The following is an 18753-nucleotide window of genomic DNA, read 5'->3' as shown; positions in this document are numbered from 1 at the left end:
AGCTCTCTCACCGGACTTGGTTTGTAGAGTAGGAAAAAAAAGGAAAGGCAAGTGGAAGCTCCAACCAGCTGAGGGTAATCCCATCAGGAATTCCTGGTTGCCTGAAATTAAGTTCTGGTGCTCTCTGCTGAGGCAGCAGCCAGAGAGACAGAAGCTAATGCCTAATTTTAGGAAGCAAACAGGTTTGTTTGCTCCCCTCTTTTCTAGATGTTTTTCTACTCTACATCAGAGTTTCTTAATCTCAGCACCACTGACTTCTGGGGCTGGATAATTCTTTGTTGTAGATGGATAGCCTGTACATTGCAGGATGTCGAGCAGCGGCCTGGGTTCTGTCCACTAGATGCCAGCAGCACCCCCAAGTTGGGACCACAAAATTGTCTCCAAAATTTTCAAATGTCTCCGGGGGTGGCACAGAATCACCTGTTTGAGTCCCACCGCTCTAGATGCTGGTGAAAACTGAGGTGATCACTGTCTGATCAGGATATAAAGAAGAAGCCTCAAAACTTGTGGTGACTTAATATCACACATGGTCAAGATGAGAGGTCCTTTCCCTGGACCATTCAAGGATAAGCATCATCTGAGAAGTAAAATAGCATTAGTTTGTTTTAAAAATAAGATGCTGACGTAGTTTAGAAAAATCAGTGTCATCCAACTACATTTTTTATGTTAAAATTACGATCATTTTCTACATTTTTTTCTTAGCATTTGTCAGGTGGGAGGAGATGCCAGGGCATTTTTGCATTTTAATGAAAAGTGAATCATTCGTCCCATCATTAAAATATGTGTGTGTATGCTTAGTCACTCAGTCGTGTCCAACTCTTTGCAACCCCATGGACTGTAGCCCTCCAGGTTCCTCTGTCAATGGGATTCTCCAGGCAAGAATACTACAGTGGGTTGCCATTTCCTTCTCCACAGGATCTTCCCAACCCAGGGATCATACCTGGTCTCCTACACTGCAGGCGGATTCTTTACAGTCTGAGCCACCAGGGAAGCCCACTAAAATAAATCCACCTCTAAATTGTGAAGTGGCAGCACATTATCAACCTCTAACTGAATCTACTACAGTTTAATTTGTGGATTATAAAACATGGATATAGTGCAATCAGAACTTTCTAGAAACTTCCTCAGAGCAACATCACAGCAATATAGCTAAAGATTCAGAGACAAAAGAGATGCAATATCCCATTATCTCACTCTTTGTGTGGGAATGGTGAGGTCCCTGAGATATGGGGATACACTTGTCCCACATGCATTTTACTTGGTAGTATTAATACACTTCTCTGGTTCAGATGAATTATTTCTTAACTTTTAATATATGTCTTTGAAGATAAATTTATCTTGTTCATATTGAAGTCTTCTGTGGGTTGCTTTTGGCTTTTTTTTGCTTCTTGATCTTATTTGTTCACTCCTGAGTTCTAGACGTGAATTCATTTCCCCCCAGAAATATAAAACTAGGTCATATCTTGTGGTGAAATTGTTCTGCAGATTCCTGGGATTCTGGAAATAATAGCAATAAGATACCATTACAGCCATTCAGCAAATACTTATCAAACACTGAAAGTCTCCCTTCCACTGTATGAGTATATTTCTTGTTCAGAAATGGATTTGTTTTTCTGTATTTTGATGATATTCTATTGAGGCCACATGTGTCATGGGTCACTAGGGGCAAGGAGATGACTTGAGTCTCCCCTTAAGAAAGGGGATCATCCTCACAGCAAACAGGAACTGAGAGAGGAGCTATGGGCAAGCTCCTAGATGGAAATAGAAAGATGACTTCTATCTGAGTTCTCAACCAAGGAATGTGTGTGACCTAAAGTGTCATGATCAGTTACAATGTGTATCTCAAGTAATGATCTCTTCATTTATTTAAAAAAAAATGATTTAAGGTTATCCCCTTATAGTTCTAGAGAGACAAAAATGAAGCTATAGCTAACCAGGTGACAGTATATAACTCTGCATGCTGCATGTGAACATATATTCATGTATGTTTTATTTTATTAAAAAAAATATCGCAAATCACTGCTATAAGGGAATACAAGATAAAGATGAATAGGCTATACTTTATAGGTCAGATTATCTAGTTGTAGTATATTAAAAACTCATTTACAATGTTATGAGAATCAAGGAAAGAAGAAAGGGTTCCTTTTAATGAGATCCTCAAAGGATAATTTCCTCAGACGAACCTCCCTCCAGTGACAACCATGGAGTTTGGAAATGATGGAAATTGGTAGGTTTCCTTACAAAAAAATCTCTTCTGTACACTGCACTGTAGTGTTTGGAGAACAAAAGAAAAAATGAAAAGCAGGTCAAGAGATCCCCGGCCAAGATGGTGGAGTAAAAAGGCCCTGAGCTCATCTTCTCTCATGGGTACACCAAATCACAGCCATTTGCAGAGCAGCTATTAATGAAAAAGACTGGAATCTACCAGGAAAGATCTACAACTAAAGACATAAAGAAGGAACTACAATGAAACAGGAGAGGCAGACTCATGATGTAGTCAAATCCCCTACTCCGAGGTGCGTGACCCACAAACTGGAAGATAATTACCTTGCAGAGGTACTCCCCAAAGAGTGAGAGATCTGAGCTCTACATCAGGCTCCCCAGCCCAGGGGTCCTGCACCAGGAAGATAAGCTTCCAGAACACTTGGCTTTGAAGGCCAGTGGGGCTTACTTTTAGGAGAGCAAAAGAGCTGGGGAAGAAAGACTTCACTGTTAAAGGGTGCACATAAAATCTCACATGCTCTGGAACCCAGGCAGAAGCAGTAATCTGATATGAGCCTGGGTCAGACCTACCTACTGATCCTGGAGAGTCTCCCAGAAAGGCAGGAAGCAACTGTGTCATCCTGGGAATACAGCTGCTGATGGCAGCCATTCTGGGGAGCTTCTATCATGTGGACACTGACAAACACCAGTGTGAGATTCTGCCTGGAGCTCATTTGCACCAAGACCTGGCCCCACTCAACAGTCTATAAGAGTCACCAGTGCTCGGATATCTCTGGCCAAGCAACTAACTGGGCAGGGACACAGCTCTGCCCATCAGCATACTGGCTGCCTTAAGACTACCTGAGACCACAGCTGCCTCTGGATGTGGCCTTACCCACCAGAGGGCCCAGGACCTAACTCCATCCACCAGTGGGCAGGTACCAACCCTAGAATCCCCTGGGCCTGGATGCTGTCCTTCAGGAAGCCTGTTTTAGCCTCTGGGCCAGCTTCAGCCACAAGGGGGCAGACACTACATGCAAAAAACCACAGCCCCAGAGCCTGCAGACCTAGCCTGCCTACCAGCAAGTCAGACTCTGCACTGAGAACCAGATGGGCCCCAGCCCTGCCCTCTTAGCAGGCCAACACAAACTTTGAGACACCCAGACCCTGGTCGCAACTGTATCAGGAGTGCTCCTTCCCCCTCTCCCAACAATCCAAGACCAGCTCTGGGGCCTGCAACCAGATTCCAGGACATAGCTTTGCCCACCAGCAGATTGGCACTGACATCCTTGCTATCACTCACCAGACAACATGACCAGAGTTCCTTGGATGCTGACTACAGCCATCCATGACCCAGTACTAGCCCTGGGTCCCCCTAAGGTTCCATAGTCAGCTGCCTCTGTAGCTCACAGCCTCAATTCATGTGGATGGCCTGGATACCAATTGGACCAGGGGCCAACCAAGGCTACTAGCCCTCCCACATAGACAGCCTGAAACAATAAGAGGACCCATGCAACCCTCATATAAAGTACTCATATAAAGAGCATATAGTTTGAGTGATGAGAGGGGAGTGTGCTGTTGGGACACCTAAGAGGTCTCCTACAATATAGCACTTCTCCAAGGTGGGAAAATGTAACCAACCTACCAGATACATAAAAATACAAACAACTTAGCAAAATGAGGTGACAGAGCAAGGTGTTCCAGACAAAGGAACAAGATAAAACCTCAGAGAACAACTGAGTGGAGCTAGGCAATCTACCTGGGAAAGAATTCGGGGTTGTGACTGTAAAGATGATCAAAGAAATAGACACAAAGAGCGAGAAGTTAAAAGTTTTTAACAAAGAGAAAATATATAGAACAACCAAACAGAGATGAAGAATAGAATAGCTGAAATGAAGAATATACCAGAAGGAATCAGCATTAGAGCAAATGATGGATGAATGAACTGAACGACAGTAGTGGAATCACTGATGCTGAACAGAAAAAAGAAAAAATGAAAAGAAATGAGAGTTTAAGAGACCTCTGGGACAACATCAAGTGCACTAATATTCATGTTACAGGGGTCCCAGAAGGAGAAGAGAGAGAGAGAAAACGACTGAGAACATATTTGAAGACATAATAGCTGAAACTTCTCTACTCTGGAAAACGAAATAGACATCCAAGTCCAGGAAGTGCAGAGAGTCCCATACAGGAGCCAAAGAGGAACATATGAAGACACATTGTCATTAAAACGGCAAAATCTAAACGTAAAAAATATTTAAAGCAGCAAGGGGAAAGCAACAAATAACATACTAGCAAACTCCCGGAAGGCTATCAGCTGACTTTCCAGCAGAAACTCTGCAGTTCAGAAGGGAATTGCACGATATGTTTGAAGTGGTGAAAGGGAAAAACCTACAACTAAGAACCTTCTAGCCAGTAAGACTCTCTCATTCAGATTCCATGGAGATAACAGCAACTTCACAGGCAAGCAAAAGTTCAGCACCACCAAACCAGCTTTACACGAAATGTTAAAGGAACTTCTCTAATTTAAAAAGAAAAGGCCAAATCTAGAAACATGAAAATTATGATAGGAAAAAGCTCATAGGTAAAGGCAAACATAAAGGTAGGAAATCATGTCATGCACAAAGCTAGTAGGAAGGCTGAAAGACAAAAGCAGTAAAAACCATCTATATCTTTAGTAAGCAGCTAAGGGATACATAAAACAATGAGATGTGAAATTTGATATCAAAAACAGTAATCAAGATGGGAGGAGAGCCCAAATGCAGAGTTGTACTTTGAAATTAAGAGATTAGCAACTTAATACAATCATGTGTATATTTTATTGGTATTTAAAAGCCTCATGATAACCATAAACCAAAAATTTATGCTAGGTACACAGAAAAGTAAAAGGAATCCAAACATAATACTAAAGATGGTCCTCAAATCACAAGAGGACAAAAGAAGAAAGGGGCAAAAAAGCCTTAACAAAAGGAACCCCCAAGCAATTAACAAAAAATGACAGTAAGAATATACATATCAATGATTACTTTAAATTTAAATGGACTAAATGCTCCAATCAATACACATAGAGTGGCTGGATGGATACTCACTTCAGTTCTAAAGACACACAGGGACTGAAAGTGAGGGGAAAAAAGATATTCCATGTAAGTTGGAATCAAAAGAAAACTAGGGTAGCATAACTTATATCAGATGAGAGAAACTTTAAAATAAAGATTGTTATAAGAAGCAAGGACACTATATAATGATCAAGGAATCAATCCAAGATGAAGATACAATGATTGCGAATATATATGCACCTACTAGAGGAGCACTTAAATACATAAAGCAAATATTGATGGATGTAAAGGGAGAAATCAACAGTAACTCAATAATAGTAGGGGACTTTAAACCTCACTTATATTAATGGACAGGTCATCCAGACAGTATAAAGTCTCCAATTGGTCTAATATGTCATTTAAGGCTAGTGTTTCCTTACTGATTTTATATATACTTATCTAACATTTCATTTTAAAGCATCAGAATACATATTCTTTTCAAGTACACATAGAACATTCTCCAGGGTAAATCACAGCAAAGCAAGCAAGCCTTGGTAAATTTAAAAAAATTGAAGTCATGTAAAAACATCTTTTCCAATCACAATGCCATGAAACTAAAAGTCAACTATAAGGAAAAAAGACTGCCAAAAAAAAAACAAAACAACAACAACCCACCAAAAACCCACCATGTGGAGCCCAAAGAGAATGCTACTAAACAATGAGTCAATAAAGAAATCAAAGAGGAAATTTAAAAAATGCCTGGAGATAAATGAAAATGAAAACACAATCCCAAAATCTGTACAAACAAAAATCTATACAACAAAAGCATGTTGTTTATAGCAAAACAAGCTTAATTCAGGAAACATGATCTGACCTGATCACCACAGCAGCCCCGAAAGAAAGGGTTTCCTCTAATTTAATTATTTGCAATTTTTGTAATCTTCGCAATTTTTATAATATCCATGTACTACCTTTATCCACGTATACAATATTATATTTTTAATTCAATCACTATTTTTTTTAATGTAATTTTTTTTTAACCATACTCAAAAAAGCAAAGCAGCTAACAGATTTTTGCCTGCCCTTGAGGACTTATCTAGGCAAAGAATATATGTGCCTTAGAGAGTGTAAGATATTACAAATTATATAGGCTCACCAAGGGGATGTGAAATTAAAGGACCATTAGGAAATGGGTGAAGGAAGTGTGGACCTGAATTACCATAGAGTAGAGGAGATTTCCAGGAGAAGGCAATGGCACCCCACTCCAGGACTCCTGCCTGGAGAATCCCATGGATGGAGGAGCCTGGTAGGCTGCAGTCCATGGGGTCGCGAAGAGTCGGACATGACTGAGCGACTTCATTTTCACTTTTCACTTTCATGCATTGGAGAAGGAAATGGCAACTCACTCCAGTGTTCTTGCCTGGAGAATCCCAGGGATGGGGGAGCCTGGTGGGCTGCCGTCTGTGGGGTCGCGCAGAGTCAGACATGACTGAAGTGACTTAGCAGCAGCAGCAGCAGCAGAGATTTCCAAGAAGGGAGAGAGAGGGAGCAAGGACAGAGAGCAGTGGTAGATAGCCGAGAGAAGGAGGAAACTTAGGAAGAAAAACTTAGAGAATTGTGACTGCAGAGCTGAGGACTTTAACTTTGATGTGACAATGCCCTGAGAGTCACTTTAGGTTGCAGAGTAAAGGAATGCTATGATGAAAATAGCATTTGATTTTTTTTTATTCTGGCACCTTGTTTCCTATCACCTGGAAGAGAAGAAGGATAAGCACAAGATTTTAGAACTAGTTGGGGCATAAAATGATGAAGCTGGATCAGGGTAGTCTGAAAGACATGGGCAAATACTGTACAGCTAGGTATCAAATTGACTTGAGGACAGATGGGGGACAAAAATAGCTCTAAGGTTGTGAGCCTGGTGCCTGGTGGCAGTCCACGGAGTAATGTGGTAGTGTTGACTGTAACTTCATAAGCTCAGTGGTATGCAAATCCTGCATACAGAAGAATATTTAGAAAGAAATGTCCTACCAATAATTAGAGCCAAAGGACTGAAGGGACAGTGGGAAGTCTCAGCAGGAAGGCTAGTTGGTGAGTGCTTTGTCGAGTCTCTAGTCAACAGGGGCTCTGTTGGGGGGTGGGCACTGCTGGGTGGGGAGAAGCTACTTATGTGATTATGCTCATGTCATGTTTCTTTGTGAAATTCAGAGTAATGAGTCAAGGCCAAATATCTCTTTCACTTTCGGTAAGATGTTTTCCTTCAAGGATGACTCAATAAATGAAAAGGTGTTTGAATTTATACAAATACTTGAATTGTGTAGAGTTGGTTTTCCTGTAAGTCTGTCAGTGAGGTCTATACTGTTTGTTAACAAGTGCTTACCTTTTACAATGGCAGTGGAAATAGTGCCTACTGCCCTGACGTTATTAATGTTTCTCTCTGAGGCTGATGCTGGGGGCTGCTTGATTCTTGTTAGGGACACAAGCACAAACATACACAGAGGATCCCCAACACCATTTGTGATTCATCTCACCTGTCATACGAATGACTTTGCATGTTTCTGTGTAACCAAGGTATGTTATTTTAGCATCAGATAAAAGCAGAGCGGCAAGAGTACCCAGTCGATGGCAGAAGAAGCAGAGACACGCAGGGAAGCCTTTGAGTTCAGCAGCTGTAGGTGACTTCGCCTTTTAATCTCCGAGTCTGTAAAGGAAGAGAAAAAAGTTCAGGATCAAAGAGGAAAAGGTGATGTCTTCTTCACATGGCTGGTTAACAAAGAAAAGTACCCCTAAAGCAGAAGAAGTTGTTCCTAATATAACTTGTGCCCTAATTTGGGGGGGAATTTTGTAACCCATTCTCTGCCTTTCTATAACTGGCTTAAAAGCAGAGCTTTCCCTTTCTTGAGAGATGTTCCATTCTCTCTTCCAGTCCAGTGAGCACTCAGCCAAATGAAAAACGATGCCAATAAACAGATTGCTCTTGGTTACCAAATGAAAAATAGGCTAAACCAACAGCCACCGCCAGTCCTTGGTTTCAGACACATTGTTTTCCCTCTAGACAGTGACCTTTACAGGTTCTGTGTCATTTGCTTTCATCACAGCACTACCAAGTAATGAGAAAATATTGTTCTCATTTTGAAGTAGAGAAAGGCCAAAGTGAAGAATTAAATTATTCTTTACTCTATTTTCTCCCTAGACAGTCCAGTGTCATTTAGTTCATTTCAACTCTGACACTTAATAGCTGTGTGACTTCAGGCAAGTTTAGGCAAGTTAATCTATATGTGCCTCATTTCTTCATCTATAAGATAGGGCTAAAATAATAACTTCTTAGGGTTCTTATGAGGATTAATGAGTTAATACGTATAAACACTTAGAATAGAACCTAGCCCCATAGTAAGCACTCAATAAGTATTAGCTATAAAAATAACAGTAACCCCACTCAAGCCTAATAAACATTACTTCCATTAAATTGATCATTTCTAAATCCACCTCCTTAGCCCCAATTCTGTCCTAAATTCCACATCTGTATTTATAATTACTACTGTATGTCAGTTTAAAAATGTAATATTCAGCAAATATTTTTGAGTGCCTGTTGTTTGAATTCAAAGAAGTCCAATAAACACCCTCTCCCCCACTGAGCTCTGAACCAGTTAAAGAGTAAGATGAAAAAAGTGAGGCAACTGGAAGACTAAAGTCACCTTTATTCCTGATAAAGCTGATAATAAGGAATTATGCTTTGTCTGCAGGGAAGTGGGCTGCAGGCATCTTAAGACCGGGGCCTGCTTTCTCCCGCAAGGGCAAATCCTGCCCCTGAAAACTGATGACTCAGAGGAGCTAATTTCTGTTTAGCTAGAGAGAAAGGAACATAATTCCTTGTGTTATAGAATAACACAAGCAGCTCGGCTCTTGTGTTGAGCTACTTATGCTTCCCCTAATAAACTCACTGATGGGGTGAGTTAATTCCTCCTCCTCTGAGAAAGAGTGAAAGAGGGAAGAAGAGAGAGACTAGAAGGGTTACACTGGTAGTATGGGACTCTTCCCGTGGAAGAAGTCTGTGGCGTAGGGATGAAGCAGCCTCGCCCAGACTGGTCATGTGCTGGGTCATGTGCCAAGCACTGGACATCTCTGCATTTGTGCACAGTGGACACTTTCAACACAGCATCTCTAAAATCTTTAATTTCTTACCAGCACGTTGCTCTTCCTACATTTTCATTATTGTTGATTTTGGTAGCATTACTAACCTTCAGACCCCTTTCAAGTTGTTCCTTCTCTTGTCCTGCACATTTGTGTCACCAAGGCTTGTAGATTATTTTCTTCATTAACCTTTGATTCTTCCCCCTTTCCTTCCCACTGTCACTGCCCAAGTTAAGATCTCGTAATTTCTCCCCCAGACACTGATATAGGCTCCTGACTTCATGCCTTTCTAGTCTATTAAAGTCATTTTTTCCCCTTCAAAACCCAGCTTGAACTCTTTCTCGTCTATTGAGCACTGTACTCTAATAACTCTTTCCCCTAGACACCACACTGATTAACTTCTCTTACGACAGCTGTGCTGTTCATCTTAGTGTTTCGTAGGACTTACAGATTGCTTTTCATGTGTTTGGCACTCAGTAGATACTTGTTGAATGAATGACCCCAGTTAGCAATAAGAGAACACAGGATGTAAACCCCACAGTCTCTTTCAGTTGTTTAAAAACTTACCCTGCGCACGGTAAAAAGGAGTTATGTTAGTTTATGTTGATTTTTGAGCTATGTCACGCTTCTAAAAGTCGTGTATAGTCCTACTACTGGTATATGGAGCACTTGTTCTAATGTATCCGATAAGCATGCACTGAAAAAGAAACTGCTCACTGAATAAAAGCTGGGCTCAATTTCTGTGGTTTGTTCAGTTATTGCCATTTCTATTAGGAGCATTCGTTATATAGTTTGGAGCATTTAACTGAGATCTAAACTGAGATACTCTTGCTAACACTCATTGTTTTAAATGCCTAACACTTTATTCTCCCTTCTCTTCTGGGAAGGCCTTTCATCCAAGTACGGTCTCATTGGTCTAAGTACAGGTAGCTGACCAGTTGAGCCTTTCTGGGAATGTAGAGTCAGACTGAGGGACTGAGCTTCAGTCTAGTTACTCTCTTGAGTGAAAGAGACTTTTAAAGGCAAGAACTCTTGGCAACCATATTTTTCCCTGTTGACTAAAACAAAAGAGAGTAAATTAGACAGAATTTACTAGAGAATAAACTAGAAATGAGAGACAAAAAATACCAATGGAATTTAAGTTCTTGGTTCCAGCTGTTCTTAAAGTCATACTGTACTTCCTGACCTTGGTTTTATGAGATATCCTAATACCCTTTTAGCTTAGGCCTGAGTTGATTTTGTTTTGTGTTTTGGCAACTAAAAGTGTTCTAATTGGTACAGTCATCAGTTTGTTCCACAGGATAGTGGAAGAACTCTCTTTTTCTCATGTAGATGATTTTAATTAGATACTGCTATACCAAAGCAATGCTTCTGAGTTAGACAGGGCCTCAGAATCCTAAACACTGCTCTCCAGGCAGTAAGAAGGCATACAAATGAAGACTAATTGTCAGCTTTGCTCTGTAGGCCATAAATACTGTTTTGTATTAGTTTTGTTCTTACATAATACAGTCTCAACTGAAATTGTGATTGGGGTCTCAGGGAAACTTTCTGTGCCCTGGTACATAATATATCTGTTAAAGAAATTAAACTTTAATTTATACTTGATTATAACCACAATAAACTCATACCACAAGTGTGAAGGAGCCCACCTGTCACTTTGATATCCCCTGTGGCTTTGGCAATGTTGTTTTCAATCATACAGGAGTAAGTGTTGTTGATTGTGACGTTGTAGAGTACGGACACAACCTTCATGGTCACATTCTCAGAGTTCAGCTCAAAGCTAGTGTTGGAGACTTCTGAGAAGTTGGCTCCCTGGTCAACTTGGGATGCCCAGACCACTGTGGGCTGGGGAAACCATCGGGGAGCCTCACATCGTAAGCTCTCCGAGCTGGCGTTATAGTCCACATTCACCTCTGGGATGCTGAAGGCTGCAGGTCAAAAGGACAGATGTCAAGGTTGGATGATAAGACAATGTAGCCTTTGAGGTGCTAGGTCTTATAACAAAGACACTGAAGTGACTCTACTTTCCCAGTGGGCTGTGTATGGCTCATTGTATTATAGATGGAAAAAGTGATTTGCTCATATTATTGCTATATATCACAGCATTCTGGCCAATATCACAAACTCCGAGGACCTACGTTCCAGATGTAATTGTTACACAAATAAATTTTTCCATGTAAGAGGAGTTCCAGTGATAATACAAAAAGTTTTATTAGCTAGGGAAGTTGGGTGTTTATTTTCCCAGGCACCTGTGAAGCCTCCTGAATTTTATGTATTTTTCGGCCTGGAGGGTAAAGTTAGGGTGGGGAGGGAGAAGGAAGAAACAAAGAGCATTCACCTATCACCCACAGAAATTCCACACACAGGACTTGTCATCATGGAGATTTGAAGTTTGCTTGGGTAGGGATTGCCCTGGTATCCGTGAATAAAGACAGGCATTTGTTTTCTTCTAAGATAATTCTCCCTGGGCTGGCAAGTACATTTTGAAATTAAAACTAACTTCCTCTTCTATCTAGGCAGAGAGCCACTTGTAAAAAATGTTAAGTTGTGCACTTTGGCCAGTAGATGTTTATTATGCCAAAAAGGCAGGATACACATTGTTACTATATATCTAGCATCTCCCTTTGCCCAGGACTGTGCTAGTGTTGAGTGAGAAGTGAAAGGACAGCTTTGCCATGCCCTTAAAAGAGCCTGCAGCATAGCAGGGGAGACCAGACTCGCACACTTGGAACAGGTTAGGAATGAGCTCCCGGGAGATGATGTGGGAACCTGAGTACACGACAGTAACCCACCGTTTACTGAGGGTGTGCTCTGGGCTGTGCACCAAATTCTAGACGTTACTTTATGTGTTTGTCAAAACAGTCTCAGGTATATCTATTATTGTGACCACTTTAAATAAGTTTTTGATTCTGGAATGCTTTTGTTTCTCTTTTGGCCATGCACTGCAGCACGTGGAATCTTAATTCCCCAACCAGGGATCGAACCGGTGCCCCTGCATTGAAAGCGTGGAGTCTAAACCACTGCACTGCCAGGGAAGTACATGGAATAATTTTAGATTTATAGAAAAGTTGCAAGGATAGTACAGGGGGTTCTTGTATACCCCTTACTCAGTTTCTGCTAATATTCCGCTAACATAACCATGACACATTTGTCAAAACTGAGAAACTATTAATATTGTTTATATATTACTATTAACTCCAGACCTTCATTTGGATTTTATCAGTTTTTCCACTAAAGTCCATTTCCTATTGCAGGATCCCAACCACAATGTCACATTGCTCTTATTTGTCATGTCTTTTTAGATTCCTCTGGTCTGTGACATGTTCTCAATCTTTCCATGTTTTTCATGACCTTGACAGTTTTGAGGAGTACTCAGTTCAGTTCAGTTCACTCGCTCTGTCGTGTCTGACTCTTTGTGACCCCATGGACTGCAGCCTGCCAAACTTCCCTGTCCATCACCAACTCCTGGAGCTTACTCAAACTCTTGTCCATTGAGTTGGTGATGCCATCCAACCATCTCATCCTCTGTCTTCTCCTTATCCTCCTGCCTTCAATCTTTCCTGTCATCCGGGTCTTTTCAAATGAGTCAGTTCTTCACATCATGTGGCCAAAGTATTGGAGTTTCAGCTTCAGCATCAGTCCTTCCAATGAATATTCAGGGCTGATTTCCTTTAGGATGGACTGGTTGGATCTCCTTGCTGACTAAGGGACTCTCAAGCATCTTTTCCAACACCACAGTTCAAAAGCATCAATTCTTCGGCACTCAGCTTTCTTTATGGTCCAACTCTCACATCCATACATGATTACTGGAAAAACCATAGCTTTGACTAGATGGACCTTTGTTGGCAAAATAATGTCTCTGCTTTTTAATATGCTATCTATGTTGGTCATAGGTTTTCTTCCAAGTAGCAAGAGTCTTTTAATTTCATGGCTGCAATCACCATCTGCAGTGATTTTGGAGCCCCCCCAAAATAAAGTCTGTCACTGTTTCCATTGTTTCCCCATCTATTTGCCATGAAGTGATGGGACCAGATGCCGTGATCTTCGTTTTTTGAATGTTGAGTTTTAAGCCAACATTTTCACTCTCTTCTTTTACCTTCTTCAAGAGGCTTTTTAGTTCCTCTTCACTTTCTGCCATTAGTGTGGTGTCATCCACATGTCTGAGGTTATTGATATTTCTCCTGGCAATCTTGATTCCAGCTTGTGCTTTATCCAGCCCAGCATTTCTCATGATGTACTCTGCATATAAGTTAAATAAGCAGGGTGACAATATACAGCCTCGACATACTCCTTTTCCTATTTGGAACTAGTCTGTTGTTCCATGTCCAGCTCTAAATGTTGCTTCTTGACCTGCATGCAGATTTCTCAGGAGGCAGGTTAGGTGGTGTGGTATTCCCATCTCTTGAAGAATTTTCCAGTTTGTTGTGGTCCACACAGTCAAAGGCTTTGGTGTAGTCAGTAAAGCAGAAGTAGATGTTTTTCTGGAACTCTCTTGCTTTTTCAATGATCCAACAGATGTTGGCAATATGATCTCTGGTTCCTCTGCCTTTTTTAAGTCCAGCTTGAACATCTGGAAGTTCACGGTTCACGTACTGTTGAAGCCTGGCTTGGAAGATTTTGAGCGTTACTTTGCTAGCATGTGAGATGAATGCAATTGTGTGGTGATTTGAACATTCTTTGGCATTGCCTTTCTTTGGGATTGGAATGAAAACTGACCTTTTTCAATCCTGTGGCCACTGCTGAGTTTTCCAAATTTGCTGGCATATTGAGTGCAGCACTTTCACAGCACCATCTTTTAGAATTTGAAATAGCTCAATTGGAATTCCATCACCTCCACTAGCTTTGTTTGTGGTAATGCTTCCTAAGGCCCGCTTGACTTCACATTCCAGGATGTCTGGCTCTAGGTGAGTGATTACACCATCGTGGTTATCTGGATCATGAAGATCTTTTTTGTATAGTTCTTCTGTGTATTTTTGCCACTTCTGCTTAGTATATTCTGCTTCTGTTAGGTCCATACCATTTTGTGCTTTATTGTGCCCATCTTTGCATGAAGTATTCCCTTGGTATCTCTAATTTTCTTGAAGAGATCTCTTCTTTACCATTCTATTGAGGAGTACTAGCTAGATATTTTGTAGGATGTCCTTTATTGGAATTTGTCTGATGATTTCCTCATGATTAGACTGAGATTATGGATTTTGGAGAGGAAAACAATAGAAGTTAAAGTGCCATTCTCATTATGTCACATCAGAGAGTGCATGCAATCAGCAAGACTTAGTCGTAAGGATGTTAACTTTGATCACCTGGCTGAGGCTGTGTTTGCTAGGTTTCTTTGGAAGTTGGACTTCACTAACACACCCTAAGTGTGGTGGTTGGGGGAGCAGGGAAGTTCTAAGCTCCATCTCTCAGAAGGGGCGAGATCTCAAAATATTATTTGGGATTCATCTATAAAGAAAATTTGTTTCATCTCACTCATGTAAGAATGGACCTGTGTATTTATTTTATACTTAGTTATAATTTAATACTATGTTGTTTATTCTGTTGCTCAGATCATTCCAGCTTTGCCACTGGAAGTCCTTTCAGTTGGCTCCAGTGTACCTTTGACGTGACTCTCTTAATCCCTACTTTAATGTGGAGAAGCTAAGTCTCAGCGAGGTTACCTTGCCCAGGCCACTGTTATGTGCCCACGTCTGTCTCTAGATCTGTGCTTCAAACCATTACATATACATGTCATGAGAGTTCCAGGAAAGACCTGTGCAGACTAGCTTAGGAAGTCTCAGAATACTTTCTATCTTTCAAGGCTCCTATTAAATGTCAAATTCTCGCCATGGGGGCCTTCCCATCCCTTTACTCCCTATGCATTTGGATATGATCTCTGAATCCCCAAATCACTCTGTATTTTCTCTTCAAGCATTTAATACACTTTACCAATTATTATAGATTTTACACATATTTCGTATCTCTGCCCTGACCCTCAACTCTATGAGCTCTACACTATGAGCTCTGGCTCTAGAAGGGAGGACAATTATCTTTGTTTTCTTAATCATCTTTTTGCTCTTACAGTATCTGAGTCCCTTGTACATAAATTCATAAAATGTTAAATTTAGTTGGTAAGGAAGTGTGGATTTCAGTGGAGAAGGATTAGTGAGTTTATACGATAATATTGTTTTGGACAATTACCTTTGAACTTCTCCTGTAATGGTTTCCACTGTGGTGAGTCCCTGGAGGTACTGATTTCAGACTTGGGCTAGAGCCCACTTAGAACAGAAAAGTCTCAGACCAGATTATATATAGTCTTCTCTCACTAGCAAGACTAAACGCTATCATAAAAGAGAAAGAACAGAGAGCTACTGAGGGAGAAAAGGTATTTTGGAAAAATATTTCAGGGGATATATGAGAAAATTCAGAAGAGGCCTAGAGTCCTGAACAAAAAGATTTTAAGACTTAATATTGTAGTGGGTTACTTGTGGAGTTGGTGTGGGTCTTAGACAGCAAGGATGGCTGCTAACAGAATTCAGATGGTCTTTGTTGGATATGAGTCACTCATGAGCTATTCACACTCTCTAGTCTCAAATATCTCCTGGCCCCTTCTTTCCCACTTTTCAAAAGTGACTTACCTCCGGTTTTATATTCGAGGTTAGCATTCCCCTTGCCCTTAGAAGTGATGATGTAACATTTATAGGTGCCAGCATCTGTGAGTTGTACATTTTTCAGCCTCAGAGAGGCATTACCAACTATTACTTGATCAGAAAACACTGCTGTCCGGCCTCTGAACATTTCATCCTGGTCTGACAGGACATCTTTGCCTTCTTTGAACTCATGGACCAAGCCCATGACACCTTCCTTCAGCCACTGTATCACGATATCAGCAAGTTTGATGTCAGGTTCAAAAGTACAACTCAGGATGCCATCTTCCCCAATGTTCCCAGCTGAGGTGAGAGTGGTGACTGTGAGGGAATGTCTTCCTACAATTCAGGAAACAAGGGTCAGTGCCAAGGGAAGCTTTGGAGCATCTACAACCAAATGCTTCATCATTAAAAAGCCAAACAGTGACTTCTGTAATAAACTAGAAATATACAAAACAGGAGAGTCATGAACAAAGAAGACATAATAGAGCATTAAGACAATAGTTTTGATACCTACAGCAGATCTGCCAATAGCTGATTAAAAAAAGCTATACTATAGCTTTCTGAGACCAAGCAACCAAAACCTTGAGACCAAACAAGAGGAGAATGTATTGGACTTGAGTTTTGAAGATGAGGATTCCAATTCTGGTTTGGTCAGTTACGAGCTTTGCAAACTTGGCTACACCTCTGGATTTCAGAAAACTGGAGGTAAGGATATATGTCTTACCTACCTTAAAGAGCTCTTGTGAGAATCAAAATCAAATGGATGTGAACTTGATTTGCAAACTGTAATTACCCGTATAAGGTAATTGTTATTCTTAACCAGAAGTGGCATAGAAATGAAATCTCATGTTAACTAAATGTGGCTAATAATTCTGAAGAGTGCTAAGTTCTAAAGTGCTGTTACTTTTATCTCCACCTGAATGATAAGGAAACTAAGGCATAGAGAATAGAAGTGCCTCGATCAAGGTTAGAGTGCTAACCATGGTATAATGAAGAATGGTACTCAATTGATTTGGGGTCGGAGATAGAAGTCACACCCTCCTCTCCAAACATAGCACAAGTAGAAGTATTAATTCTGGTGAGATCCATGTCCACTGTCTCTTCTGCAGTTGCCCACTCAGTCTGTAAAAGACTGACCAACTCTTCTTGCTGTACTGGAGGCTGCTGATTGAGGATGTCTCTGGGGTGATTTAATTAACTGAATATTCTTGAGAGCCTCCTGTGATTTGGATGTGAAGCTAATGGGAAGGATGAGTCTTTGAGCTCAAGAAGAGAGTTGTACAGACCCAAAGAAGTGTGGGGGAGACCATGAGAGGAAAAAATGAAGGGAGTCCCTCATCTTAGTGCTGTCTTAGATCCTGAAGGTTTTCAGGTCTAGTTTCTGTGCACCTTCTGAGTATCCTTTAAACAAACACTGATTATAATGGTCTGCACAAACATCTCTTTCTTACAACCAAGAAAGTCCTACATATGATGGGTGCTGAGCACTTCTCAGCTGGACTTCTCAGCTTCCTTACTGGTGTTCCTGCCGCTCATCTTTGTATCCAGGTGGACCTTAAAGAACAATCTGAACATCTCAATTTTTTTTTAAATACTGTTTTTATTTTTTAATTCTGAATTTTTGTTTGGCTGCACTGGGTCTTCTTTGCAGCACATGGGCTTAGTTGCCCTGTGGCATGTAGGATCTTAGTTCCCCAACCAGGATGGAACCCACATCCCCTGTACTGGAAGGCAGGTTCTTAACCACTGGACCACCAAGGAAGTCCCCCATGTCAGTTTTCTAATAACTAACCTTCCATGCCAAGGGCTGTGGAGTAGACTTCAGACTAACAGCATGGCCTTCAAAGTGAAGTACTGCGGGCCACATAGGAAATGCCCATATATATTAGCCCTTATTGCTGCCTTTCCAGCCATACTTTCTACTATATTCTCTACTGTAGTTTGCATATCAAGCAATTTATTTATTTGCTGCCTTCAATGGAAAAATACATAAGCAAAGGATACTTGCTATTTTTCAAAAATTGAAGAGGTTAACATTATGAACATAGGGGTATCTTTGGCCTCTTGCGTCTTCCAGCCTATAAGAGGTTGGAAATGTCTCATTAGCTCCTAGGCCTTTATAAACAGATGAAGGTAATGGATGTGGGACAGAACTGGAGAAGCAAGCTAGATGCATTTATATTATAAAGCACAGAGAACTACTAATGGAAGAAAAAATTATCAGTAAAAAGGAGACAGGAAACAAAAACACATGCATAAGCTGAGTTGGAAGGATGTTTTGGAGGCTTTAGAGTATGGGAAATGAGAGGCTCTGGAGTAACTGCCATGAATGGCCATTCATGTGGGAGATTTGGGGAAAAAAATATGAAAGAAGATAATATGCAGTTTAGCTGTGTAATATGAGTGCAACATACCTCATCCCCTGCCTTTTCTTTCTTTCCCTTTTGTGCTGCTCTAATAAAATTCTATTTTTGTTTTTGCAAAGATGTACTTGATTTTTTTTCAATAAAAGAAAGAACATAAAAAATTCAATGTAATAACAAATTTGGCACATCTGCTCTTCCTGTACAGAATCCTAGAACAGTGGGGCTCACAAATGGGCTCTAACAGAGGACCTCATCATGAGAAAAGAGTTTGCTCTGCCATGGCATTTTCTTTTTATTATTTTTATTTATTTGCCTGCGCCAGGCCTTATGGCACATCAGATCTTTAGTTGTGGCATGTGGGATATAGTTCCCTGACCATGGATCACATCCAGGCCC

General features: G+C 40.8%; 1 protein-coding gene across 1 annotated transcript; it reads right to left on the bottom strand.

Annotated features, from left to right (window-relative positions):
• Positions 1-409: 409 nt before the first annotated feature.
• Positions 410-17527, bottom strand: VTCN1 (V-set domain containing T cell activation inhibitor 1). The gene is made up of 5 exons (XM_055587090.1): positions 17509-17527; positions 15980-16327; positions 11015-11293; positions 7766-7935; positions 410-1497 (listed from the first exon to the last, which is right to left on the bottom strand). Exons 1-4 carry the CDS (start codon positions 17525-17527, stop codon positions 7811-7813), a joined length of 771 nt encoding a protein of 256 aa, XP_055443065.1. The 3' UTR covers positions 410-1497; positions 7766-7810.
• Between the last annotated feature and the right edge of the window lie 1226 nt (positions 17528-18753).

The sequence above is a fragment of the Bubalus kerabau genome, chromosome 6 (assembly GCF_029407905.1).
Source record: "Bubalus kerabau isolate K-KA32 ecotype Philippines breed swamp buffalo chromosome 6, PCC_UOA_SB_1v2, whole genome shotgun sequence".
Lineage (NCBI taxonomy): Eukaryota > Metazoa > Chordata > Mammalia > Artiodactyla > Bovidae > Bubalus > Bubalus kerabau.
This window is presented reverse-complemented; position numbering and strand designations above follow the sequence as displayed.